This window comes from Cervus elaphus, chromosome 4, assembly GCF_910594005.1.
Source record: "Cervus elaphus chromosome 4, mCerEla1.1, whole genome shotgun sequence".
Lineage (NCBI taxonomy): Eukaryota > Metazoa > Chordata > Mammalia > Artiodactyla > Cervidae > Cervus > Cervus elaphus.
In genome coordinates, this window is record NC_057818.1 from 14,923,642 (window position 1) to 14,951,224 (window position 27,583).

A 27,583-nucleotide genomic window follows, 5' to 3' on the forward strand; every position below is an offset into this window, starting at 1 on the left:
TTGCCTTCTGGACTGGGCTGTTTTTCAGTGTTTACCTGAGAGTCAGGTAAAGCTGGAAGATGACACGAAGTTTTTTGTGGAGCTTCATCTCTACCAGAGGGGAATGTGTGTGATGCTACAAAAAATAAAAATACCATTATCAGCTAGGATATTCAGTTCAGTTCAGTCACTCAGTCATGCTAGCGAATTTTAAGTCATTCAGCCTTAAAAAGGGAGGAAATTCCCACACCTGCCACCATATGATGAATCTTGAGGACATGATGCTCAGTGAAATAAGCCAGACACAAAAAGACAAATATTGCGTGATTCCATTTATGTTTGGTTCATATAGCGATCAAAATCTTACCAACGGGGACTTCCCTGATGCTCCAGTGGCTCTGCTCCCAATGCAGAGGGCCTGGGTTCGAACCCTGGGCAGGGAACTAGACCCCATGTGCCACAGCTAAGAGTTCACAGGCTGCAACTAAAGACCCCGTGTGCCACAACTAGGACCTGGCACAGGCAGATAAATTAGTATTTTTTAAAAACCTTAGAGACAGAAAGTAGGACGATAGGTACCAGGGATTAGGGTGGGGGGGGGGCAATGGGGAGTTACTGTTTAGTGGGGACAGAATTTCAGTTGAAGAAGGTAAGAAAGTTCTGGAGGCCGACGGTGGTGATGGCTGCACCATACTGCGAACGCACCTCAGACTGTGCACTCAAGGGTGGTTGGGATGGTAACGTTATGCTATGTGCGTTTTATCACAGTTAAGAAAAAACCCACAGTGAAAAGTCATGACACATCCCGCAGCACGACCACAATTAAATGGCGACATGTCCCAGGCAAACACTTTGTAAAACTCCTTTTGGCTTTGAAGACAGGGGAGGGGCCGCCAGCCGAGGAAGCAGAGGCCCCTGGAAGCTGGAAAAGGTCAGGAGGCACACTAGAGCCTCTGAAGACAGCCCTGCTGTCTCCTTCAACTGGGCTCCTGGCCTCCAGGCTCTGACTCAGTAAGTTTCTGTCGTTTTATGTTTTAAGGCCACCCCCCTGTCCGCCGGCCCAGTGTGTGACTGTCATGGGCTGAATTGTGTCACCTGCATTCACATGTTGAGGCCCTAAGTCCTCACCCCTCCAGACCCCCAGCCCTTGGCAACACAGAGCCCGGGACCAAAATCCCTCCTTCCCAATTCCAAGTTCCTGGTGTGTCAGTATCCTGGGGCTGCTGTGACCGATGATGTGGCTGGGGACAAACACGCTGTGGGTGCAGGGTACTTAAGGGGTTTCTAGGAGGTATGTAAGCTTAAGTGAGGTCCTACAAGTGGGGTCCTAACCCAGTAGGGTTGGTGGCCTTATTTGAAGGGGAAGAGGGATTCCAGCGGTTAAGACTCCACACTCCCAATTCAGGGGGCCCAGGTTCGATCCCCGGTCAGGGAACTGGATCCCACGTGCCATAACTAAGGGTTCACATGCCCCAACCAAAGATCCTGAGTGCCGCAACTAAGACCCAGCATAGCCAAATAAACAAACAAAGAAAATAAATATTTTTTAAAAAAATAAAGGGAAGAGAGAGAATTCTCTCTTGTGTGCATACACCAAAAAAAAAAAAAAAAAACCACCCCACACAGGACACAACAAGAAGCCAAGAGAGACCCTTTGAGAATCCAGCCAAGCTGGCACCTGATCTTGGACTTCCAGTCTCAGTGCTGTGGAAAGAAAGGTAGGCCCTGCTGTGTACCCTGCACCCACAGCATGTTGATCACCAGTCGCATCATCGGTCAGCAGCCCCAGGACACTGACACACCAGGAACTTGGAATTGGGAAGGAGGGACGCTGGTCCCGGGCTGTGTGTTGCCAAGCGCTGGGGGTCTGGAGAGAGGACACTGTGAGCCGGAGAGAGGGCAGGGTGGATGACCTCGGTCAGCGGGGCTGGCGCGTCCCTGAGGCCGGGGCACTGCTGAGAGCCCTCTGAGAGATCCCACATCCTAGACTTCCGTTCCCTGGGATGCTCAAGCTTCTTTGAAGCAATTCTTTTCCTTGCAACTGCAAAGTACATTGACGGAAATCATGACCTTTTCCTGTCTTTTTAATTTCAGAGGTTACACATGATCAGACCGTGAAGCCCAGGAAACAAGAGAAAACACTTTCTCTTGTTAAAGTCAGTTCTACCTGTTAGTGTGGACAGAGTGAATTTAGAGTCTTGCTCCCTTGTGAGTGGCCTGGAAGGATGAACGGACCTTCCGGTTCATCAGGGGTTGGAGTGGGCGGTAGTTGTTCACCATCGTCTTCTCTTCTTCACCAGGTACAGAAAACAGGAGCGAGCGAAAGGCGGCCAGCTGGAAGGGAGGGTGTCGATGTAAGCTGGGTGCAGGCATGGAGTGAACCAGCCCCTGCGCCTGTCCTGTCTGTGCGGGGCCCTCCCAGCCTGAGTTGGGGCCCTGTATGACCAAACCAATGAGGCGGAACAGCAATGTCTTTTCAGGCTCTTCTCTGCCCTCCAACGGGTGCTCATATTGCCTCTCCAGCCGCCTGACCCCACCGTGCATTTTTGTGTGATACTTGCCACTCTGCCTTAAAACTATTGACTTAAGTTTCTATTTTCCTGCCAGGCAGCGGCATACAGAGACTGTGGGACTATGGTCACTGCGCTGTTGCCTCCCTGCCTCCCTGCCACTTGCCCACCCTCTCCTGCTGTAACATCTGACTCCTAACTAGTGTTTACTACACATCTGCTGAGTAATAGAGGGGTGTTGGTGAGGATGGCCAGTTTCAACCATGTCTGGAACAGTTCTATTCTGTGGGAAGGTTGGAGATCTCACCTTTAGCCTTTCAAAGCAAATAGCGTCACCTCAGGGAAGACTGGTGTGTTGCAGTCCATGGAGTCACAAAGAGTTGGACACGACTAAGTCACTGAACACACACACAACAGCATCCTTTCAAGGGTTGTTTTTTTTTTTCTTTTAATTTGGCTTCACTGGGTCTTAGTTTCGGCATGCTGCATCTTTGATATTTGTTGTGGCATGCAGGATCTTTAGTTGTGGCGTGTGGGATCTAGTTCCCTGAACAGGGATTGAACCCTGGCGCCCTGCATTGGGAGTGTGGAGTCTTGGTCACTGGACTACCAGGGAAGGCCCATCTCATGACTTTTAAATAAGAGGATGTTTTACAGAAGCGAAAGGCTGGAAGGACATCCAAGTGCTCATCAAGAGCCCTCAGGAAGTGCATAACTGAAACTGAGGTGGTGAATGCTGCTGTGTTCGATTAGAAATGTCTGTCCTGGGTAGGGGCAGGGCTAGAGGAGCATGCCTGCTGCACAGTTGTCATCTCGGAACTCTGCCCTAGACAGACATTCTCCAGATTCTGGAAATTCCCGGAGAAAAAGATACTTCAACTTGAAAAAAGTATATAAGTAATATCTACTGCTTCAGACTGTAAAGAACTCGCCTGCCAGTGCAGGAGACCAGAGTTTGATCCCAGGGTCGGGAAGATCCCCTGGAGGAGGGAATGGCTACCCACTCCAGTATTTTTCCCTGGAAAATTCTATGGAGAGAGGAGCCTGGTGGGCTACAGTCCACGGGGTCACAAAGAGTCAGACATGACTGAGCAACTAACACACACACACATATACACAGACACACAATATTTAATAAAGGAAGAGAAAGAAAATAAGAACCACTGCAGACCTGTGACCCTGGGACAACCAGGGTTAACTTTTTGGTGCACCTCTGAATGACAGCTTAGGGCATCGCTCAGCAAATAGACATTCGCCTCCTCCCTGCCCCTCTGGCCTTAGCCTGGCCATCATAACTTGCTTTAGTCAACAGGATGTGAGCAGTTGTGATGCAAGCAGAGGCCATAAATATGCCTGTGTGAGTTGGCCTTTCTTTTGCATTGCTATCTTGTGCCATGAGAAGCAGCCCTGGGTGGCCACTGGTCCAAGAACTACGAGAGACATGGCCTGACCCAACACCCAACTTTGGCCAAAACAGTGTCCTAGCTCCCAGATATCTATGAGTAGGGAAAAATAAATGCTTGTTTAAGCTGTTGAGTTTGGGGGTGATTTGTTAGGTGGCATTTTGCAGCAGTAGCTGACTGATACAACCCCTCTGGAATTTTCTCTGGGCATTTATATTCTATAACTTCTTATCACAGTGTGATTTCTTACTGTTCTGTTGGCCAAAGAAGTGGGACAGACCCTAATCCTCCTTTTCTCCTACAGCGACCCTACTTCTTTCACAGCTCTCCAGCACTCATCTATGACATCCCTTTTGCCTAATTTACTCATCTGCAAATACCCACAGAGGTCCCTGAATGAGCAAGGATCCATGTCCCAATGATAATATCACTTCTGTCCTGTAAAGCTGCTTTACCCCAATGGAGACCAAAGAGCAGGTGCTGGCCTTGCCCCAGAGACTATCATCTGGGAAACTCGCCACTCCTGAGGCTGACCACTAAGATTAGAAGGTGCTGAACACAACTGTCTGTCCCCACCTCTGTTCCCCTTCATCCACGCCTTCTGCCCCTTTCTCTATCTCTGTCTATTTGTCTTTGTCTCTGTCTCTCTGCCTCTGTTTCTGTCTCTGTCTGTCTCTCTTTCTCTCGCCTCTGTCTGTCTCTTGCCCCTCTCTGTCTCTGTCTCCCTCTCACACACCAATATTTCTAGGTCAGGAGAAGAGCTGCAATACTGGGAACTTCGTTCAACCCCCACGAGCTCCTATTTCAACTGGAAATTGTTCTTGTGAAGGGACATCAAAAATTCACCAAAGCATGAAACCGCACAATGCTCGCTCACACTGTCTCAGTGAAACTGCCAAACCAGAGGGATCCCCGTGAAGTCCCGTGCGCCGGATACAGGTGCCCCTGACCTGGTCTTGAGCCACCTCGATGGGCTTCTTGTGGATGATCCAGGTGACCGACTCGGACAGTGGCGGCGTGGTCAGGGAGCCTGGGTACGTCCAATAGTCCCGGCAGGCGGGCAGCAGGCAGGAGGGCTGGAAGGGGCCCAGGGCTGCTCGCGCGTCCTGGGGGAGGAGACCGTGGGCTGTCAAGCAGGTGGAGGAGGCCAGAAAGAGGGCACCGCGCTTGGCTTCATCTCAGTGACTGGCCTGGAGTGGAGCACATTCCTGGGATAAAGGCCATGGCCGCGGCTGCCACATTTGGAAACTGTAACAAGAGAACGTGGCCTTTTGCATTGAGCAGGGGTATCCACCGCAGGTTTGCATATTTTCTTTTAAAGCTACTCATGTAAAAAAAAAAAAATAATAAAGCTACTCATGTTTCTACACCTTGGCTGTGAAAATATCACACTCTTCAAGGTTGATGTCAAATAACATGCACAACACAAAATGTGCCATTTTAACCATTTAAAACACACAGTTCAGTGGGGTTGAATACCTTCACCTCATTGTGCAACCATCCCACCATCACCTGTGGAAGGTTTTCAACATTTCAGACTGAAACTGTCCCCATCACATAGTAGCTCTCCTCCCCTCTCCAGTTCTCCTCCCCGCCCGCCAGCACTCCTCCCCTCCCCCAGCCCCTTGCATTCATCATCTACTTTCTGTCTCTATGAATGTGACTCCTCTAGGGATCTTGTATAGATGGAATAATATGGGGCTTGTCCTTTTGTGACTGGCTTATCTCACTCAGCACAATGTCCTCTAGGTCCATCTGTGTTGGGGCCTGTGTCAGAATCCCCCCCTTTAAAAATATTTGTTTATTTTTTTAATTTAGCTGCACCAGATGCTGGATCTTTAGTTGTGGCATGCAAATTCTTTGTTGTGGCATGTGGGATCTAGTTCCCTGATCAGGGATCAAACTTGGGCCCCCTGCATTGGGAGCTTGAAGTCTTAACTACCGGACCACCAGGGAAGTTCCAGAATTTCCCACTTTTTACTGCCGAGTAATATTCCACTGTGCCAATGGACCATGTTCTGTGTATCCATCATCACGAACTGACACTCTGGTTGCTTCCACATCTGTGCTGTTAATAAAGCTGCTATAAACACGAGTGTACAAACATCTCTTCAAGTCCCTGCTTTTAGTGATTCGAGGATATACCAGAAGCAGAAACGTAGGACCCCATGGTAACTCCATGTTTAGATTTTTCAGGGACCACTAGACTGTTTTCCATAGTGGCTGCATCAGAAAATATTACACTTTTGAGACAGCTGATCCTCTCTTTAAAGCAGCCCTCCCTGACATGAGAGCCATGCAATTACACATGTGCAGGAGGACACGCTGCTCTGGCCAGATTCCCTGACTCATATGAGAATTTTCCTTCTCATCATGGTTGGAGGGGGGAGGCGTTGATGGACCAGGACAGCCTAATGCTCCAGGCTGCTCTGTCAGCTCATGCCATGCTTGGGAGCCCGGTGTTCAGAATTCACATTGGCTTGCTTACCACTCTCTAGAATGGACAGAAACTTGTCTCCAGGTTCCTAGTGACAGGTGGAATCCCACATCACTTGCGCACTCAGCTATTCGATGAACACCACGGTAAACCTGACACCGTCTTAGGTGCTGGGGCTACAGGATCACACAAGGTGGACCCACTACTTGCCGTCGTGGAGCTCACTTCTAACGGAGGAAAGCCACAGCAGATGGCTTGTAACCAGTGTCTAGTCACGACTTTTTTAAAGGGCGTCATGGAAATGCAATTCCCGTAGTGTGGCGCCTACCCACCTAAAGTGCACAGTCCTATGGCTGTGTGTTCACAGACGTGTGAACCCTCAGCACAGTCAATTCTAGAACATGTTCGTCAAAACAGAACTCCAGAGAAAAAGAGCCCCGGTAAAGACTCTTAAGCTGTCACTTTCACTAACCCTGACCCCACCAGAGGCTCCCTGATCTGCCCATCCTGTACATTTCCTAGAAGTGGCATCACATAACCTGGGGAGTTCTGCATCTGGCTTCTTTCACTCAGAATGATGTGTTCAAAGTCCATCCCTGTTGGGGGTGTCAGTGCTTCATTCCTTTACCTGGCTGAGTGATATTCTCCCACATTGTCTACTCCGTTCTTAAAGGGCACAGACCACATATGCACACAGGACAAAATGCAGAAAGTCCTACCAGCAGGTGTGGGGGGACAGACAAACCCCCTCAGACCTCCTCCCCCAAGACCCTGGTCCCAAGGTGCTGACCTGCCAGATGCCCTCTGAGGCTCTCATCTTGGATTTCCAGAACCAGCCTTTATGTTTGTTTCACTGATTAAGACAGAGAGATAAGACCTTCCAAAGCCACGTGACCAGACAGCAGTGGGACTCAGGTGCTACAGGAGGCCTGCCCCATCCCTCAGAGCTGGACCTCACGGAGGTGACCCCTACTGCTGCCGATGTTCAAAGTCCACCCAGACTCCGGGGAACCCAGGAGGGAGTGCAGACTGACAGATGACTTAAGCTGTCACTCTCCTGACCCACGAGGCACAGGCCCCTGCCCTCCAATGCGTGGCCTTTCTCTCCTAAGCTTCTAAATCTTATTTTTCAGCTGAGGCTCTGGGACAAGCATCGGGACCAGAACTGGACTGGCGGTTTCCTCCCTCCCCCCTCTGGCACCGTTTCGCCTGTGTGTTTGCCCAGAGCCTTCGGAGAAGCACGGCCCCCTTAGTATACAGCCCTCACAGCAGCTCTTTCTTTCACCTGGGGGGTGGATGCTGCAGGGAACAGTCCAGGTTTACTCTGGCTGCGGACCAGCGAGGAGGAGGGTCCTTCCAGCACCTCGACCTTGCCGAGTTCCTGAGCTGGCACATGGGCAGCAGGGGGGCGAGCTGGTCTGGTCCCAGGAGGCCAACATCAAGGGGAGTGTGCCGCACAGATCAAACGGCCCCCGAGAAGCTGCCGAGGAAGGGCCGGTCCCCAGCTCCCCTCTGGAGTCTCTCTGGCCATTGTCAAGACACGTCAGAGCCCCATCCGTCCCCACGGCCAAGGACCACGCGGTGACTCCTTCCCTCTCGGAATTCTTTTGTTCGGCACTGAACAAATAAACTGCAGGTTGTATAGGAATTTCCATTTCTCCATCAAAGCCCTCTCTCAGCTCGTAACTTGCAGGCCGTGCGGTTGGGCTGTGCTGGGTGCAGCCAGGTGCGTGGGGGGCTGGGCCGGATGGGATCCTCTCACCCCACCTCCCTCTTCTCCCAGGATGAGGCTGACCCTAAGGAGGCCAGGTGGCTTGCTGGTGGATATTCTTAAATGGCCATAGTTGGGAATTCATTTCAATTGGTTTTAAAACTAACATTATCACTAATGGAGGTTGTTGCCTGGGACAAAGCTAAAAATTTCGAAGTGGATTAATCTCATGAAAAATACTACATAACTAACAGTACTACTGGCAGGCAGACAAGGCAAAAATCTTCAAGATGCTGCCTGAGTGGCTGAGTATTGGGATACCCCGTTACACCGAGCGGGGAGGACCTGGGAATAGCAGGAACATGTTCAAGTGGGTGAGCCAGCTGGAGATGGCTGGCATCAGCCCCGGGGAGCCCCAGGTCCAGGACCGGACTCAGACCCCCTCAGCACTGCTCCTCCCTCCCAGCTGGTTTGTTTGCTTGTTTTTCTTTGCAGAGGAGCCATTACTCTAAGCAGTCTTGCTTTTTCAGTTATGCTGATTTCAAAGTACACAGCTTACCTTGTGCTTTATGTCCGGCAAGACTGCCACCAGCTCCTGCAGCGCCTCGTGGCGGGCCCCCAGCTGCACAGCGTGGCACGGGGAGTGGTCACATGACAGGGCCGGGGACAGGGTGACAAGCACATGTCATCCTAAGGAGACCACGCCTAGAAAGCAGGTCTCACTAGGATAGCTGCACCCGGCCCACTTACCTTTAAAAATACGCCCACCACCGCCAAGCCGTCCACTCCCATCACGGCGTCCGTGTAGTTCTGGTATTTCACAGCGTTCCAGTGAACCAAGTGCAGCTGGAACCCAGGAGGAGAGAGTCCCCCATCACCAGGCAGCAGAGGCCAGAGGCGAACCCTCGCTCTCCTCTGTGTGGTTGTCAGGAGTTCATGGCTGCAGGCCGGGTCGCCCAGCCTGTGCGTGTGTGTGCATGCGTGCTAAGCCGCTTCAGTCGTGTCTGACTCTTTACAACTCTGTGGACTGTAGCCTGCCAGGCTCCTCTGTCCATGGGGTTCTCCAGGCAAGAATACTGGATTGGTTTGCCGTGCCCTCCACCAGCAGATCTTCCCCACCCAGGGATCAAACCCGTGTCTCTTACGTCTCCTGTAAGAGGGTTCTTAACCACTAGTGCCACCTTGCCCAGACCAAGCTCACTCAAACCCCAGAAAGCAGAGCCTTCGTTCTCAGGGGGAGAGAAAGGAGGCTTGCTTTAACTCTGTCAAACACACAGGTGGTTGGATTATTTGCTACTGCTCAGACAGCTCAGGCTTCCCTGGTGGCTCAGATGGTAAAGAATCCGCCTACAACACAGGAGACCTGGGTTCGATCCCTGGGTTGGGGAGACCACCTGGAGGAAGGCATGGCAACCCACTCCAGTATTTTTGCCTGGAGAATTCCATGGACAGAGGAGCCTGCTGGGCTACAGTCCATGGGGTGGCAAAGAGTCCGACATGACTGAGCGACTAAGTATACACACACACACACGCACACACACACGGACAGCCTTGAACCAGCGTTGCCAGATCACACATAGGACTCTCAGTTGAATCTGAGTTTCAGATAAACAGTGGATAATTTTTAATGCTAGTACACCACCCAAATGGCACTTTTTCTGTCACCCTCTCCTGAATTTCTTATTCTTCAAACCTTCCTCTGGCTTTCCTAAGTCTGAACTCGGCATGACAGCTGACCAGATGATTTAAATCAGATTTAAATCAGCAGGGAATGGCTGGGGGAATGGGCATTCCTGGGGCACTGGTGAGCAGGAGGCAGAGCCAGGACCCCTGGGTTCTGCGTGATGAGAACCGGGCTGGGGCCTGGGTGTTGGCATCTCCTGCTGCAGCATATGTGGTGGGGGAGGCCTTTCTGAACCCTGACCCAGGTCTTGAGTCCATGAGGACTCGGCCCAGAGAAGCCTCCAGCCTCTCCTGGTCAGAAAGACCCTCCCCCAGTCAGCTGATAGACTTGAGGGCATGGGGAGCCTTGCCGGGGTGCTGGGATCCGGTGGCACCTCACTGCCAACAAGTCCCACTGTTCCTGACCACACAAACTGGGGACTGTTAGGGTAGCCTGGGTTCCCTCTGTCCTCCCGTGCCTCACCTGGAACTCCCTACCCGCTGTCCTGTGGGGTCTTCCAGAAATAGAAGAAATCTCAGGGCCCCGCCCACAGCCTACCTCCTTCTCAGACCCTGCCATAGGGGGCTGGCCTTGCCTTCCAAACCCAACAGGAAACGGCCTGCTCCAACAGGGGCCAGTGGCATGGCCAGCACAGCCTCGCAGCCCCCCCACCTGACTCAGGGACAGTCAGGCTCTGGTGAGTCCCAAGCTCTGATCCGGCTCCTAGATAAGCACATTGCAGGGAATTCCTCTGTTGAAATAGCTGCTCATTAAAGACCAAGGGGGCAGGAACACAGTTATTAAGAGGAATGTGGCTTGCTGAAAGCAGGTGTGTTACAAGCTGCTATTCCTTCATTTTTGTTATATTTGTAAAAATGTGTGCAGTTATAACAATCACTAATTGTTTGAGTGATAATGTCACTCCCTAATTATCAACTGTCCCCAGAGGCCACCTCTGGCTGTGTGATCACAGCAATGTTCAGGTTTTGGTCTGACTGGACTCTGGTTCTGTAGTATTACTTCCATAATGATGGCGACAGAAACAGTCCAGAACTTGAAATGCATCAGAAGGCCAGGTGGTTGGTGGGTGGGGTTGGTGGGTGGATGGGGGTGCATATATGTGAATATGGCAAATATCAGCACAGGATCTGTATGGCCAGCGACTTTACGGTTTCTCACTACGCAGTTCTTTCATTTTTTTTTTTTGGAGGGGGTAAGTTGGAAAAATTTCATAATAAAATATTGGGGGACATCTATAAGGCCCCACTTACCACCTCAAACTCAATTCCTGACCTTTGTCTCTGCTCCTTTTCTTTACTGACTCCCATTTTGGAGTGTCCCAAATATCACTTTGTTTTAAGGAGGTAGTTTCTATCGTAAAGATTTTCTATTCTCAGTAAAAGGCCTCGTATGCCTCTAAGGACAGGAAGCTTGTTCCCAGTGGACCAGCCTCAAGTGAGGCTGAGCTAAGGGCACAGACTCTCTCCTGAAACCCAGCTGTCTGACTCTGGCAAGTTACAGCGCCACTCAGAACCTCAGTCTCTTCTTCTAGTCAGTGAAAGCGCTAATGTTACTCTCCCCCTTAAGGATAGTCCTGAGAGTGAATGGATGGGGTGGCCAATGGCTTGAGCATCGAGTCCCATGTCCCAGGAAATCCTTTCTGTGCAACCAGGATGCTTGGTCACCTGACCTCAGGTGACCAAGTCACTCAGGAAGCCCCCACGTGTTAGCTGCTACGAACCTCTGCCGGATATACGCGGTCATCCACCGTGTGCTCTGAGCCCCACTCGTTCACTGCTCCCCAGTGGAAGTGGAACTGCCTTAGTCTGTAGTGGTTTTCCAAGGGGCCACCGCTGATTCCTGGAAAGTGAAGCCGTGGACATGGTGTTAGTCTGCCTGTCACACTGGGGAGCTGCTGTGACCCTGACGACTCTGAGCTCACACGCTGTCACTCTTGAGAGATCCGTGCTGCTGAAAGGTGGCCCTTGTCTATCCCATGTCACCTGGCCCCGGCGGGTCCCCAGTGACTCACGGGGAACCCGGGAGAGATGCAGAGTCCAGTGCTGCCACCAGGTGGCGTTCGGGTAGGCAGCAGGAAGGCAAGAAAAACCGTCTCTGAGATGCATGCCAGTCCTGCAAGACTTTTCAACTTTCCTTTAGTTAAAAAAGAGAGAGAGAGAGATGTCTTTTGAATGAAATAATAGCAGACAGAATTCTGTCACCAAATAATTTCATAAGCTAATATGCAATGAGCAAGATGTTTAAATACACAAATTCTGAGCTACAAGGTACTACTTTCCCACCAGGGCTGATCTCCAGGCAGCCCCTGCTCTGTCCAGTCTCACCAGATGACCACTGTCTAAGTCACTCCAGATCCCCAGAGAGCCTCCCCAAGAGCTGTGACCTTAATGCATGCGGGCTCATCCCTGAGCATCCGCACGGAGGCAACTTCCCTGAAATGTGGGCCCCAGAGGTCCAGGGTGGGGGCTGGGAGCCTGCATTTGAATGAGCTCATGGGGGTGGGGCAGGGCTTGGATGCACAGGGTTTAGCCGTCTCCAGCTGCACTTTGCTAACGGAGCTCCACCACCAAGTGCAAGAAAGTAATGGTAACTGCTGGATATCCCACCTGTGTTTGAGGTGAGCGTCCTGGGACACTGGGATCCTGGGATGAGTCTGGAAAAGACACTGGCAGAGCGTGGGGTGGGGTTGGGGGAGGTTGCTTGTATCAGCTCCTCCATGCAGCAAAAGCAGGGGAAACATTTAGTGACGCAACAGATGCTCTTGCAAGCATCAGATGCTACTGGGCTCAGGGTGTTTTCTGAATGCTTTTGCCTCTGAAGTTGTTGGTAGCAGAAGGCACTGAACTGTGAACCAGAAAACGGACTCAGCCCACGATTCTGCGCTTGATCTGTCCTCACTCGAAAGTAAGCATGCAGCTCCAGGACGTCGTTCTGGGCACCTCGTCATGAGAGTCTATGACTTAATTCTCCTGAACACACACATTCTATCTCACTTGAAATGTACACAGGACCTCTTTGCCCCACAAGCTAGTAAGTAAAAACACAGTAAATCATGAAGCCGGAGTCCACGGGTCAGGAGAAGCCTTTCTGTACGGAGGGAACCTATTTGTTGGGTTCAGATTACAAGATTTTGCTGGGTTTTCTGTGGCTGGAAATACAAAGGGGTGGTGTTTTCTTTCAGGGACTGAGGATACCTGAGCTGACTGGCTTCCGTAGTTTTGTACAGTTTTTGTTTTTTTGGCTGCACCTCTCAGCTTGCAGGATCCTAGTTCCCTGACCAGGGATCGAACCCATGCCCCCTGCAGTGGAAGCTCGGAGTCTTAACCACTGGACCACCAGGAAAGTTTCTTGTGTAGTTTTTCAATTTATTAGGAGAGGTCAAAGAGGTTTCTGGTTATCCTGGCCACAGGAGGTAGGATTCAACCTCAGGTCTGACACCCAAACCCAGGCCTTGGGTACAAAATATCACCTAAGGAAATTACACCAGTACCGGTGGTGGGATCTTTGTGCCATTTCTGATGGCAGGGGAGGTGGCAGCCCTGGCCAGCTGACACGTGGGCTCACCAATATGCACTAATGCGTGCAGATGCTGTGTTACCTCGAGCAAGTTGCTCAGCTTCTCGGAGCCTCGGCGGTCCCACCTGTGAGAAGAGCCGTGTTGGCCGGATGGCCTCTTTACGCACAGTCACCAGATGGTGACAGTGATGCTGGCAACCACACACCACGCCACCTTTCAGGGACTTGGCCTCTTCACTGATTAAAGAAGGAAAGACTCCTAGCTAGGTGGTCCTAGTGGTCCCTTCCAGCTTGAACAACTGAGGACTCTGGAGACACCACACAAGGTGTCCAGAAAGAGCGACACCAACTGCACAAGGCACAAACGCCCCGTGAGCTGGCCTTGGCTAGACCGGCCAACACTCACCCTGTAGAAAACCCCCTGCCCGCTGTGGTCACCAGCAGAGAGTGGGGAGTGGGAAGGGGGCTGGGCAAGGGCATCGCCCCCTCCTTCGGCAGGTGAGGACTTGCCCAAGGTCGTCCTCCAGCCAGGCCTGGACCAGGGCCCCGGGCCCACGGTCGCTCCCCCGCCCCACCCCGCTTGCTCCCCCGCCCTCCACATCCAGCTGCCCCCAGAACCCTCCAAGGCTAGCCTCTCGCAAGGGGCCTCCCTCCTGCCTGCTTCCCAAAGAGGCAGCCGTCTAAAGAAGAGGATGTGGACGGAGGTCGGCTTTGGAATCCGGGCCACAGGGAAGATGAGCTCCTGTCAGCGGCGGGGCCTCTCCTCCCCGACACCTGGTCATCTGTCCGTGGGCGGCGGCCACCCCCCGCTAGGACCAGGCACACCCCGCGGGCTGCTGCCCATCGCCTGCTCTGTGACCTGCAGGTGCGGATCGGGAGCGGAGCACCGTGTGAGGAGCGCTGGTGCTGGGCTGGGCTGCAGCGGCGCCCCGCGGCCGGCCGGAGGAGGTGCAGTGGGAGCCTGTAACTGCGATGCCTGCAGGCCTCCCTCCTTCACGCACATTTCAGCAGAGAAGCAGCACCGGCTGGTACAGGAGCCGCTCTGGTACAAGCTCGGGTGTCCCATTTCTATAGCTCGACCCTCTTCCCCCTCCTTCTCTGGAACCATGTCCGTAAAGGTAGATGGACGGGCACAGACAGCCGCGAGCTGGGCACTGGTGTCTTTACTTCAAAACCAGAGAACAGTGTCCTGTTGCTGCAGTGGTCGGGGGTTTGCTCTGGGTCAGTGTTGGCACCATCACCTCCAAACGCAGTGATCTCGGTCCGGTTGCCAAACTGCTCCTAGCCTGAGTCTCCACGCCTGTAAAATGGGGAGGATCCTAGCAACTACTCCTTAGGGATGCTGCAAGGATTAAATACAAACTTCTTAGCAGAACACCCAGTCTTCTGGAAGCACCAAAGGACACAATGCCGGCAGCCACAGCACTCATCTCTGCAATGGGATGACGCTGCTGACTGAGGATAGGGTCCCATCGGTTCTCAATGGTCAGCGTCTCCTGTGTCCTGGTGCTGTGCACCCCCACCTGTCAACGCCTGGTGGACAGCCAGCACGTGCTCCGAGTGCCATTCATGGGTGAGCCAGCCTTTGCAAGTGCCTGCTATACATTAAGCATCGTGCACAACTCCCACCTTCCCCAGTGACCGTTCCTCATAATGACCCTGCAAATAGCTACTACTGGCCCAGTTTTGAGATGAGAAAATTGAAACTCACAGGGGCCATGTCACCTTCCCTAGGTCCACCAGTGGCCCCAGCCCAGGCCTGCTTGAAGGTCCAGCCCTTGGCTTTCATGGCGGAGTTCAAGCTGAACACTTGTCCTTTCTTGTAGCAAAATTAGGAACCCAGTTTAAAACAACTGGGTTGTTTTAAAACAACTGGCGGCCGCCCTGGATAAAATAATCTTAGTGCCTTTTCATAATGACAGACAGTGTCAGAGTAACCCCCTTCCAGAAAACAGTTGAAAAGTCGAGCCCAATCTGTGACAAGGAAGCTTTTAGTTTGCCAGCCCCAGACTCCACTGGCAGCGCCTCTGTTCACAGACTGGAGGCCATGCATCCGCTGTCCTGCCTCACCTTCTCTCCCCTCCTTCCCTGCCCCTGCAGGCTCCAGGTGCAGGTGCTCAACACACAGTTGGGGAATTGCATCTCCAAGGACAGCAATGTTGGAGTCTGACTCCAAGCCCAGATCTACCGTCTCTGTTCTCATAACAGCCACTGATAATAGCCATCTATTAGTACTTTGGTGCTTTGACCAGGATAAACAGGCCGTTTGGCAGGCACAGTTGTTTTAAGGCTTAAAATAAGCCTGAGAGCAGTTTGAGATGTCCTATTTAATCAGAACAGCAAATAACTCAATGGTATCAGTTTGAGATGTTCTACTTAGAGTGGCCAGGCTTCCCTAGGGCTCAGATGGTAAAGAATCTGCCTGTAATGTGGGAGACCCAGGTTCAATCCCTGGGTCAGGAAGATTGCCTGGAGAAGGGAATGGCTGCCCACTCCAGTATTCTTGCCCGGAAAAATCCCATGGACAGAGGAGCCTGGTGGGCTATAGTCTATGGGATTGCAAAGAGTTAGATGTGACTGAGCGACTAATACTTAGAACTGCAAATAAACTCAGTGGCACTGAGAATCAGCCTATTCTTGGTGACCCCCTGGGATTTAACATCTTAGCACATCTGATGATCTGATGCTCTAAGTGTTCTCTGGATCAGGGAGGTCTTTGTCATTCTTTCTAGGTAAGCAGGAGCCACAGCTTGGGGCCAGCACCGAGGGGCACAACCCCACCCCAGAATTTCAAAATCCAGAAGTATGGCGGATCAGGTTGCTCTCGGGGTCCTAACCTCTGGGATCACTGCACGTCGACTCTGGGTCTGAAGCCAGGCAAGCGTGAGCACAGCCCCTGCTTTCAAGCAGCGTGTCTCTGCATGGTGGTCTTATCTCTCTGCACCTCAGACCTGACATCTGTACAATGACGATGACGCCTTCCCCATCAGAACATGGCTGGTCCTTACAAAATGTTTCTTGGCCTGGCCCCTGGCCCGGGGAGGAGCTCCAGCAGTGGGAGCACCTTCTGCTATTGTTATTGCCTCATTGTTATTACTAATATCATGGTCACCATCTTCATCATCAAGGTGGAGATTTGCTGTCATCGGAAACAGCCACTAATACCCCTAAGATAGAACCTGCATTTAAAGACTTTGAGGGATAAATGTATTTTAAGAAAGTGTCCTTTAGAGGGGGCTCGGCCAGCCACAAAGCATTAAAAGGGAAAATCATTCATTCATTCAACAAATATTCACTGAGTTCCTCCAATGTGCCACAGCCTCTGCTAAGTGCTGGGGATGGAGAGGATGAGGCAGGGCCGCCCTGGCCTCCTGGAATGTGGATGGCACAGGGGCAGGTGGAACTAAATGCCTTGAAAAGTGTACCCTGATTCACACACTCACGTAACAGGCATTCAAATGCACCTGGTGGTAGTAGAGAAGTCACCGCTGGTGGTAAGCTAGGACCTGGTTCAGAGAACACAGGCATCTCTGCCAGGAGCAGTGGGATCTACCTGTGGCCTTTGGCCGTTGACCTTCAACCCCATTTTCTGCACCTACGCTGCCCATTGGGTAGAAGCGGCGCTGTCACTCCTTAAGAAGAGGATCTCTCAGGAGCTGAGATGCGGGGGCCTGGCCTGCGAGGGGCTTGTGGGGTGTGACTCGAGTCTGTCTGGAGCCGGCGCTGTGTTCCTCCCTGCCGGCAGCCTTCCCTCCCTGGCCTTCAGTCGCAAATTCCTTGGAAAGAACCACTGGCTCCAGCTCTGCTGCTCATCGTTGCTGGCAGGCCTTGATCTCGAGCATGCCTGTCCCTCACCCCGTGGAACCCCAGAGCCCTTGGCCTCGGCTCTGGGTCTCTGGGGCTCATACGTTGACCTGCTGGCGTGGCCTGACCAGTGTGAACATTTTGTGTATGGTCACTTCTGCACCATGTCCTTTTCCACTCACTTCCCTTCCTGCCCCGAGGCTTTCCCTTTCTGTCTATGCATTAAAAAAAAAAAAAAAAAAAATCATGGGAGTGTCTCACAATTTTCATTTTCTTACTGCAGAACTTTTTTGAGCTCTTCCTGTCTTTCAGCTGCATTTTCCATTTCCTCTGCTCCAAGCAGCTCCTAATTTCCATTCGAGGTGAACAAAGAAGACAGCAAGTCTGAACTGAGGGGGCTCAAGGCTGGAGGGCGGGGGCAGCATGTGAAATTGAGCAGGAGAGAAAGGCAGAGGAAACTGGGCTTTGGGGAAAATGACAAGTAAAGTGAAAGCAGATTGGCGGGTGTGGACACGGGCCACAGGGGGAATTATCCAACTAATTCATATGGCCGGGGAGAGACACCCAGATATTTCTTTCGGTCTGTGGCAGGACAGGGTGGGGCCCTTCAAGCCAGACTGAGAAGTAGTAGAGGAGCCAGAACTCGGGGGTCAGGACCCGGTCAAGGCAGAGGCCTGGCTGCAACAGGGCGCAAGAGCCTTCAATTTGAGAGCGATCAGAATCAGGGGGCCCAGGGTCAGCCCAGGTTCAACCTCAAGGTGGCGGCTCCCAGGACCCTTGGGGAGTGTGCCCCTCTCCTCCCCAGCACCTCTGGGGTCCTCCCCTCTCAGCTCTCTCCTGCATCAGGCAGGCTCACCCCACAAGAGTGACTGAAACTGGGTGATGACCACCAGCAGGGGGCCGACGCTGTGGTCATGGGGATCAAGATGCTGCCCCTTGTGCTGCTCTGCCAGGGGGCGGCCCATCTTGTAGGCGCCATCATCCCTCATTTGGGAATCCCTCTCCTGGAACAAATTCGCCCAGAGGAAGGCAGAGTTGGGGGAGGCAAGGTTCTGACCAGCCGTGCCTGGACATGTCAGTACTCAGCTGACACAGTGATGCAATGCTGACTTTAGGATCAGGGGGAATTGGACTTGAACCAGACGCCTCCGGCCCTGCCCCCAGCCTCCTCCTTACATAGAATGAAGACACTCAGCCACGACGGCATGTCTGTGGTGTGCTGTCGTTCATCCAATGGGAGTGATTGTGAAAGGGAATGTTTTCATGTCTGTCTGTCCAGCATACCTTCCCGCCTTCGAGAAACAGTGCCAAGATTTCCTCTGGACTCACATGTCCCTGGCATGTGATCTTGGTGAGGATCTCAGTCATGGTGTTGGGTGCTCTTTGGACCAGGGGGTAGAGTGAGTGCCAAGCTCAGCCACCAGCCCCTTTCCCCCGGGGAATCACAATTATTCTGTCAAATGTATCTTAACAATACACACACAAAAGTCCAAAGTGACCTTTGGAGTTTTTCATATTTTATGCCTCTTGAGAAATCTGTGTGCAGGTCAGGAAGCAACAATTAGAACTGGACATGGAACAACAGACTGGTTCCAAATAGGGAAAGCAGTACATCAAGGCTGTGTATTGTCACCCTTCTTATTTAACCTATATGCAGAGTACATCATGCAAAATGCTGGGCTTGATGAACCACAAGCTGGAATCAAGATTGCTGGGAGAAATACTAATAACCTCAGATATGCAGATAACACCACCCTTATGGCAGAAAGTGAAGAAAAACTAAAGAGCCTCTTGATGAAAGTGAAAGAGGAGAGTGAAAAAGTTGGCTTAAAGCTCAACATTCAGAAAACTAAGATCATGGAATCCAGTCCCTTCACTTCATGGCAAATAGATGGGGGGAACAATGGAAACAGTGGCAGACTTTATTTTCTTGGGCTCCAAAATCACTGCAGATGGTGACTGCAGCCATGAAATTAAAAGACGCTTGCTCCTTAGAAGAAAAGTGATGACCAAGAAAAGCAATGGATCAATGACTAGACTGCATATTAAAAAGCAGAGACGTTACTTTGCCACCAAAAGTCCGTCTAGTTAAGGCTATGGTTTTTCCAGTAGTCATGTATGGATGTGAGAGCTATACCATAAAGAAGGCTGAGCGCCAAAGAATTGATGCTTTTGAACTGTGGTGTTGGAGAAGACTCTTGAGAGTCCCTTGGACTGCAAGGAGATCCAACCAGTCAGTCCTAAAGGAAATCAGTCCTGAATATTCATTGGAGGGACTGATGCTGAAGCTGAAGCTCCAATACTTTGGCCACCTGATGCAAAGAACTGACTCATTGGAAAAGACCCTGATGCTGGGAAAGACTGAAGGCAGGAGGAGAAGGGGATGACAGAGGGTAAGACGGTTGGATGGCATCACTGGCTCAATGAACATGAGTTTGAGCAAGCTCTGGGAGTTGGCAATGGACAGGGAGACCTGGCGTGCTGCAGTGCATGGGGTTGCAAAGAATCAGACATAATTGAGCAACTGAACTGACTGAACTGAATTGAACACACAGTTCCCAGACCTACTGGAGCCTAAGGGTTTATCATCATCAGCCGATCAGAGAATTGTGCACAAGCTGACCACAGACCCTGAGACACTTCTCCTTCACCTGACCTTTAAAAATGCTGCGCTGATGATGCATTAGGCTGGGCACCCAAAGCCAGTGCTCTGGGACAATCCAGAGGGATTGGGTGGGGAGGGAGGTGGGATGTCGTGTTCAGGATGGGGGGACACATGCATACCTGTGCCAATTCATGCTGATGTACTGCAAAAATCATCACAATATTGTACAGCAATTATCCTCCAGTTAAAATAAGTAAATGAATTTATAAAAAAATAAAATGGAAGGCACTAAGAAAAAAAAGCCACTCCAAAATATATTTCAAAAAAAAAATGCTGTGTTGAGCCACCTAAATGTCTATTGATCAATGAGTGGAAAAAGAAGATTTGGTACATGTATACAATGGGATACTACTCAGTCATAGAAAGTAATGAAGTAGTGCCATTTGTAGAGGTGGATGGACCCAGAAACTGTCATACGGAGTGAAGTAAGTCAGAAAGAGAAAAACAAATATCGTACACTCACGCATATATGTGGAATCTAGAAAAATGACATAGATGATCTTATCTGCAAAGCAGAAAAAGAGTCACAGACAGAGAGAACAAACATATGGACCCCAAAGTGGGGAAGGGGAGGTGGGATGAATTGGGAGGTGGGGATTGACATATATACACTATGGACACCACGTATAAAATCAATGACCGATGAGAACCTACTGTATAGGACAGGAAACTCTGCTCAGTGTCAAAAAGAGGGTGTATATATGTACATATGGCTGATTCACTTTGCTGTACAGTAGAAACTGACCTATAGTTGCGGTGTAAAGCAACTATACTCCAATAAGAATAAATAAAAATGCTGCACTGAAATCCTTCAGGGTGTTCAGGGTTTTGAGGGGCATAAGCCCCCTGTTCTCCTTGCTAGGCCCTGCAATAAACCTTTCTCTGCTGTTAACTCAGATCACTGAGCGGTCTGGTTTCTGTGTTTTTTAAGATCTGGCCAACATCCAACTTTCCCCTCTCTTCTGTGAGCTAGCCTTTCCTCCTAAGAAGATCCTTCGGTTTGCATTGGCTGGAGTTGGGTTCCTATCACTTGTTTTTGTGAGCCCTACATGAGAAGCCTCCCTGAGGGATCCTGTGAGAGCTTCCCCAGGCATGGACACTGTGCCCAGGACACACGGACTCCGTCTCACCTGCAAGATGAGGAAAGAGACCTTGGAAACTGAGTCATGATGTGTGAGAAGCACACAGGGCCCGGCACAGGGAAAAAGGGCTCCCGTCCCCTGTTGCAGCATCGGTCCATCAGAGTTGGGGAGGGTCAGGCTGGGCCTTTCTTCACCAACCAGTCCCTCCTCCTGGCTCATTCATACGTTTAACTTTTCATTCATGGTATACCCTCCAATTTATTGAGCACCTGCAGTGTCCAGTAGGAGTGATCCTGCCCTTGTGGAGTTCACATCCTCACCAGAGTGATGGGTTAGTGAACAAGACTACTGGCCGTATGGGAGGAGGCGGACTGAGGGCTGGCCTGGAGAGGGCTTGGGTCTCGGGGCTGTGTCGGGGTCTACAGGTTTGATGGCTCCCTAGGACAACTCCTAGGACTCAGGTAGAGTCTGTTTTTTACAGTTGCTGCGTAAAACTGAGAAAAAATTTAATACAAAGCATATTAAACCTGAAAAGTCAACTTTAGTTGCTCCTTGGGAATCTAGACTTGGAACAGACCAACAAAGGCAGAGAAAAGTTGGCACACTAATCATAAGCATGGCTAAGACATATTACAGAGAAAGGATGCAAGCAAAATCAGCAGAGGGCGAGGCTGTGTCTGGAGGTCCTTTATGGAGTGACAAGGGATGCTCTGAATCCTAGCAACAAGCTATGACAACACATGTGGAGCACTGCCCACCAGGGACGCCCATGGGAGACTTGATGTCCGATGTTTTCACTGGGGGCTTGTCACATGGGCATCCTCTGCCTGTCATAAATTCTCCAGAGGGAGAACACATGTTTAGTGTAAACAAGGCTTATGATGATGTGTCTAGGTGCTGAAAAAATTCCAGCACAGCCAATCTTGCCAAGTAAAACAGAAGTGGAAGGAAACTTCCCAAACCTACAGAGTCCCCACCCCACACTTGTAAGGAGTCCCGGTGAGGCTTCAGTGAGATGGTCACCAGATATCTTGGCAGGACGCTGAGCCCTGCCCCGAAGCCTCCATCACCAGCACTCCACACAGCCTCCTGCTCGACCCTGCTCCCCACCTCTTCCTGAAGCAGCTGGATGTCAGCCACATCACTGCCCCGTCTCACTCTGAACGAGGACCAATGAGGTTCCCAGACCCTGGACGCCTGGCCACAATTCTTCCTCCTCTCCTTCCAAGACTCCCCACCTCTGTGCCTCTCTCCTCCACCCCAGTGCCTCTCTCCTCCACCCCACTCTGCTTTTCTCCTCAGAGTGCAATGTATTTGTTTTATTAGCTCCCAGTTTCTTCCTTCCAGCCCCTGGAATGTAACCCCCAGGGGAGGACCTCATTGTTCCATTTCATCCCCCAGGGATGTGACACCAACATAGCTGGTCAGCATCACCAGCTTTAGAGTGACCATCGTTCTGTCCTTCCCCACCGCCAGCCTCAGCCTTCCCCCTCTGCTGTGACCCACTCTCAGGACTCACAGGAGCAAGGGGCCCAGACCCCCTCTCAGGCTCACCTGACCCCTCCGTGGAGTCGTCAAATTCCACTTGGAAGAGGTAGCCGGTGTTCCAGACATAGAGGCAGGCCTCCGCATTGTAAGAGACCCCCAGGGGCTTCAGTTGGGGGTCGTAGACGCTGTCCCTCCAGCGGATGTTGATGGGGGACTGCCGGGTGCCCCCTGGCACGGAGGCTGGACCCTTCCAGACGGGGTGCACTGGGGGCAGAGACAGGGAAGAGGAGACCCTCATGGTGCGTGGGCGCCGTTTCAGCCTCAGATCGAGGAGGCAGAAACTTGCAAACTTGGTCCCAGAGGAGCCAGCACTGGAGAACCTGGCCCCACGTGGAGCCTGGGACCGCCGGGCCTCGTAACCCCGCCCCTATAGGCGGGGCCTTCGCTCCATCTCCTCTCCCGGGCCACGCCCAGGATTGATTTCTTTTTGAAGGGAGTGCAGCTCACCGTGGCCTTGTGGCTGCTTGGAGTCGTTCTGACCTGTGGTCATTGTCACAGCGCGGTCACAGGGAGTTGTGCCGGGGAGGTGGGGGGCAGGGGTCCAGCCCAGCCTAGCCCAGGGAGGCAGGCAGTGGAGGACTGTGGACTCATGGGGGTTGCTACAAGTGTCAGAGAACAGGAAACCCAAGTGTCCTCCGGGAAACCAAAGCCCCAGGATCCACGGAAAACCCTGCTCAGAAGGGCCTGGAATAGAAGCCTTGGCACCCGCAACCCCCAGGCTTTCAGTTACGCAGCATGCAAGGCGGGGTTCCTGGCCTAGGTGGCCGCTAGTGGTGAAGAACCTGCCTGCCAATGTAGGAGATATAAGAGACATAAGGTCCAGTCCGGGGGCCGGGAAGATGCCCTGGAGGAGGGCATGACAGCCCACTCCAAGATTCTTGCCTGGAGAATCCCATGGACAGAGGAGCCTGATGGGCTGCAGTCCACAGGGTCGCAGAGTCTGACATGACTGAGCACGCACACAAGGTGGGTCCCTGCTCAGCTGCAGCTTGCTAGAGATGCAGAACGCCAGGCCCCACCCAGACACCCTGCAAGTTTCAAACCATACAGAAGGGTCTGCTCACAGAGGAAGACCCTCCCTCCTGGATTCCCACAGGCAGCTGCTCTGGCTGATGTAGAGCTCAGCCTCTGGCACTTTCCTCCAAGCTCAGAGAAACACACTAAAGGCTTCTCAAAAAAGCTAAAGCACTGCTCAGTACAAAGTCGACCTATGCCTTGGTTTTCTTCACTTGACTGTAGATGTCTTCATACCTGGCTCCTGTTTTGTACTTGTGATCATGAAGAGCGTCAGGGCACCTGAATCCAAGCCCTGGTCCCACCACTCTGTGGCTGTGTGTCCCTTGGCAAGTTTCCTAACCTCCCTGAGTCTCAGTTTCATCACCTGTAAAAGGTGGCTCTTGACGGTACTTATCACACAGCGCTGGTGGGAGTATGAAGCCAGGAGAGACTAAGGACAGCAGAGAAATGGGGATTTTGGTATCGTCCTCAGGTGTGGACCCACGGAAAAATTGGGAAAAGTGAGAATGTTTGAGCTTCCCTGATGGCTCAGTGGGTAAAGAATCCACATGCAATACAAGAGACATAGGATACATGAGTTTGATCCCTGGGTTGGGAAGATCCCCTGCAGAAGGAAATGGTAACCCACTCCAGTATTGCCTGAAAACTCCCATGGATAGAGGAGCCTGGTGGGCTAGAGTCCAGAGGGTCACAAAGAGTCAGACAGGACTGAGCAACTAATGTAGTATTTTTAAGGGTCCACTGTGTGTGCCAGGCTTTCTGCTCGAGTCATTTTATCTTCACGTGGCCCCCTGTGGGATTTCATCATCCTGTTTTACAGATGAGGAAACTGAGGCTTGGGGAGATGAAGCAATCGGCCAGCTCTCCCTGCTGACAAGCGTCACCAATGCCCAACACGGAGGCAAGCTCCAAAGTCCAAGCTCTTCCAACTGTCCTAGCCTGGAATGTGTGGAATACTGACGTCAGAGGTGAACTTGGGGGTACCTGCAGGCCTTGTATCTGACACAGTAAGAACCTGAGGTCGAGAGAGAGGGAGGGGCGAGTCCAAGGTCACAGGACAACCAAGGACACCACCGCCAGGATGAGGCTGACCTGGGCCAGTCTTTGGATGGAACTGGCTGGTGACCTATTTATCAAATTTACTGAGACATTCTCTGCTGGGGCTTGGAGCCCTAATGACTGGCTGGTATGGCTCGTTCTGGGAGGGCAGGATATTGAGTAATAGCAGCTTGTCTTGGGGGGGTCAGGGTGGTCACTTGCTCCCTCCTTGTTCCAAGCCTCTCACCCTCCTGACGGATCTGAGGTTAAGGAACAGCCCACGTCTCCCACAGAAAAGACAGAGTAGAAACCTGAACCCAAGCCATCTGGCTCCAACCATCTCCTATTTTGAAAGACGCCATGACATGAGACACACAGCGTGGGAATCTGTACCTGGGAGACCCGAGGCTCTACTTACAAGCGTCATTTCTCCTTCTCCACGCACAGGGAACCTGTGAGCACCATCGCGCCGGCCTTAGCAAGTGGCTACGGAGGGTGCCCCATACCTGCTTGGCCAGGAGAGACAGACCTGAGGACTTCAGATGACTCCAGCCCGGCACTGGGGGCCTGACCATCTTGCCTCTGTTCCCAGGGGACCCAAGAACCAGAGGGGGGTTTCCCCACTCTCTGCCCTCACTTTGGGCAGGACAGCCGAGCGGTGGGGTGGGGGTGGCCCACCTCTTTTGTAAAACCTCACCCAAAGCGCTGATGGTTAAATTTCAACCCATGCCCGCCCCAACTTATCAGATGACGTGGGGTTTGGCTGAGGGAAGGGTGCCCTGGGACTAGGGACGTTTGCTGTGGCCAGCCCCTTGGGTCACTGTGCTTTGACCGGATAAACAGCGGGGTGAGGGTGCCAGGGAGTGAGGGGAGCTTTTGGAGAGCCTGCTGCCAGACCAGGGAGCAGACCAGAGCAAACAGACCAGAGCAAAGTCCCTGTTTGAGTGTGACCCTGGCTGCAGGTCCCCCCAGCCTCGGGCCATTCAAGACCTGGCCCAGAGCCGCGCTGTGTGTCTCCAGGGAGCAGCAGGGTCAGAGGGGCAGGAGGGGAATCTGCCAAAGCTGCTGGTGGACAAGGCAGGGGAGCAGGTGGCCCCCCCGCCCAGGGCCCCTGGGAAGCAGCCCGTCCTGTGTCCATGAAACAGGTGTGATCTGGTAGGAATTCATTCTGCCCAAAGTACGACGTCCTGCTTGGCTTGGGACACTTCTAATTTTTGCCTCCTGTCTCAGCATAAACATTAACATGCCCATTTTCATGCTCAAAATGTCCACATTTGGATAATAAATCAGATGATTACCCTAACTACACAATCTATAATACCTGTAGATGCCAGACAACAAAAAACCTACTTTGGACTATACAGGAATTTATTCCCCCAGATACTTCCTACTGTGAAATGGAGATGGCAGGGTTCAGATGGAAAGGTATGTACAAATTTTGGGGCGGGGTTAGACATATAAGCTTCAAGAGAGTGGGTCTATCATAACTGATCCTAGAATCCTGGATTCTTCGATCTGGAAACCCCACAGGATGGGGGTCCTGAACTCTGAGTCCACTTGGGGCTCCCAAGGGCCCAAGAAACCTGCTGATTGGATCCATAGTTGGGTCTGCAGCTTCCGTGCAGTTCCCTGATGTGCCCATGAGTTGACTGTCTGGGTTGCAAGCAACAAAAACCAACTCTGGAACATAGATGCTTTTCTTCCTGTGGAGTCATTTTAGAAACGTACCCACCTTTGGGTGGCTTCGTTCATCCATTCATTCACCCATTCATTCATTCATTGACTTTTGCTTCAGTGGAGTGGGGAAATACTAGTAGGTACTCTGTTATGTTGCTGTGAGAGTTGAATAAATTGATGCAAGGAAAGTGCTTAGATGATACCACTTCCATGAGTTACTGTGTGCGGAGCACCGACTTGCAGGACCTGACTGTGCCCTGAAGGAGCAGGTCCTGGCATCACAAATCCATCAGCTGACACCCCGAGGGCTTCCTTGGCTCCTCGGGGTGTGTCCTCAGCACCTGCAGCTGCCCTGCCACCTTCAGCCTCCCTACGGTAGGTAGACCACCTCCCTGGCTGTCTCTGTGGGTCTGGGGTCTCCCTGCTCCCTGAAGCCATATGGGAGGGCCCTGCTTCACTTCGAAAGTACGTGTGGACATCCTCACTCCCAGCTTGGCCTGGACATCCTCATGGCTGGTTCAGACATCAGTTCAACTGCTGTTATAGTAGGAGCTAAATTCTGCCATTAGAAAAATACGTAAAAGTCATATACGTGCATGTTACAGAAAACATTTTAAGGGCTTCAAAAGTGAAAAGTCTGTCTTTCACAGAGTGAACTGCTGATAGCAGTTTCTTGTCCCTCTTTCTGGAAATTTCCATATATTTAAGCCTATATATGTGTATATTGCTTTTGTTTAAAATACGGGAGATGGGACTTCCCTGGCAGTAACCAGTGGTTAGGACTCTGAACTTCTACTGCAGGGGACACGGGTTCACTCCCTGGTCCAGGAACTAAGATCCCTCAAGCTGCACAGTTCGGCCAAGTAATAAATAAATAAAATACAGGAGATAACCGTATCCTATGTAGAAGGTATATATCTGGTCACTCAATAATTATCAAGAAATATCCCATGGAATCTGGTGGGCTACAGTTCATAGGGTCACAAAGAGTCAGACAAGACTGAGGCAACTTAGCATGCATGCACACATGCACAAATCATAATGGGAAAAATATATTAAAAAAGTGTGTATTTGTATTACTGAGTCACTTTGTTGTACAGGAGAACCTTGTACATGTACAACATTGTACTATACATTAACTATGCTTCAATAAAAAATTTTAAAAATAATTGTCATGAATAATTTTCTCCATCAGTGTATATAGCTTATTTCAACACAGCATTTCATTAAAACACTTACCATAATTTATCAAATCTCTCTCTCTCCAGATGCACTTTTTTTTTTTTGTCTTATATGTAACACTGCACTGAACATCTCTGAATGGAATTCCTAGGTCTGACGTTTATGGGTCAAAGGAGAAAAGCACTGACGCTGTTGATCCATGTGTCACGCTGCTCACCTGAGAGATTGTGCCAAGTCCCACTTTCATCCACTCACCTATATTTTGAGAGTCTCAATTTATCCAACTCAACACCTGCTAATTTTTGGCTATTTCCTTTGCACATAAAACAC

At 51.4% G+C, this 27,583-nt stretch overlaps 1 protein-coding gene and 1 long non-coding RNA gene across 5 annotated transcripts; one reads left to right on the forward strand and one right to left on the reverse strand.

Annotated features, from left to right (window-relative positions):
* On the reverse strand, positions 1-26,180 carry CA5A (carbonic anhydrase 5A). 4 transcript variants are annotated; one of them, XM_043898251.1, is made up of 8 exons: positions 24,813-26,160; positions 22,346-22,543; positions 11,445-11,563; positions 8,791-8,886; positions 8,600-8,662; positions 4,843-4,998; positions 2,147-2,313; positions 1-115 (listed from the first exon to the last, which is right to left on the reverse strand). In XM_043898251.1, the coding sequence occupies exons 1-7, from the start codon at positions 24,967-24,969 to the stop codon at positions 2,170-2,172; spliced, it is 933 nt and encodes a 310-aa protein (XP_043754186.1). In that variant the 5' UTR covers positions 24,970-26,160; the 3' UTR covers positions 1-115; positions 2,147-2,169. The 4 variants fall into 4 exon arrangements, with proteins under 4 accessions (XP_043754186.1, XP_043754189.1, XP_043754188.1 ...); XM_043898253.1 differs by lacking the exon at positions 1-115 and adding an exon at positions 5,083-5,140 and having other exon boundaries at positions 2,179-2,313; positions 24,813-26,174; XM_043898254.1 differs by lacking the exon at positions 8,600-8,662 and having other exon boundaries at positions 24,813-26,159.
* LOC122691624 lies at positions 563-2,412 on the forward strand. The gene is made up of 3 exons (XR_006340469.1): positions 563-990; positions 1,606-1,697; positions 2,280-2,412. It is a non-coding gene; the product is annotated as an uncharacterized LOC122691624 (long non-coding RNA).
* Positions 26,181-27,583: the final 1,403 nt, after the last annotated feature.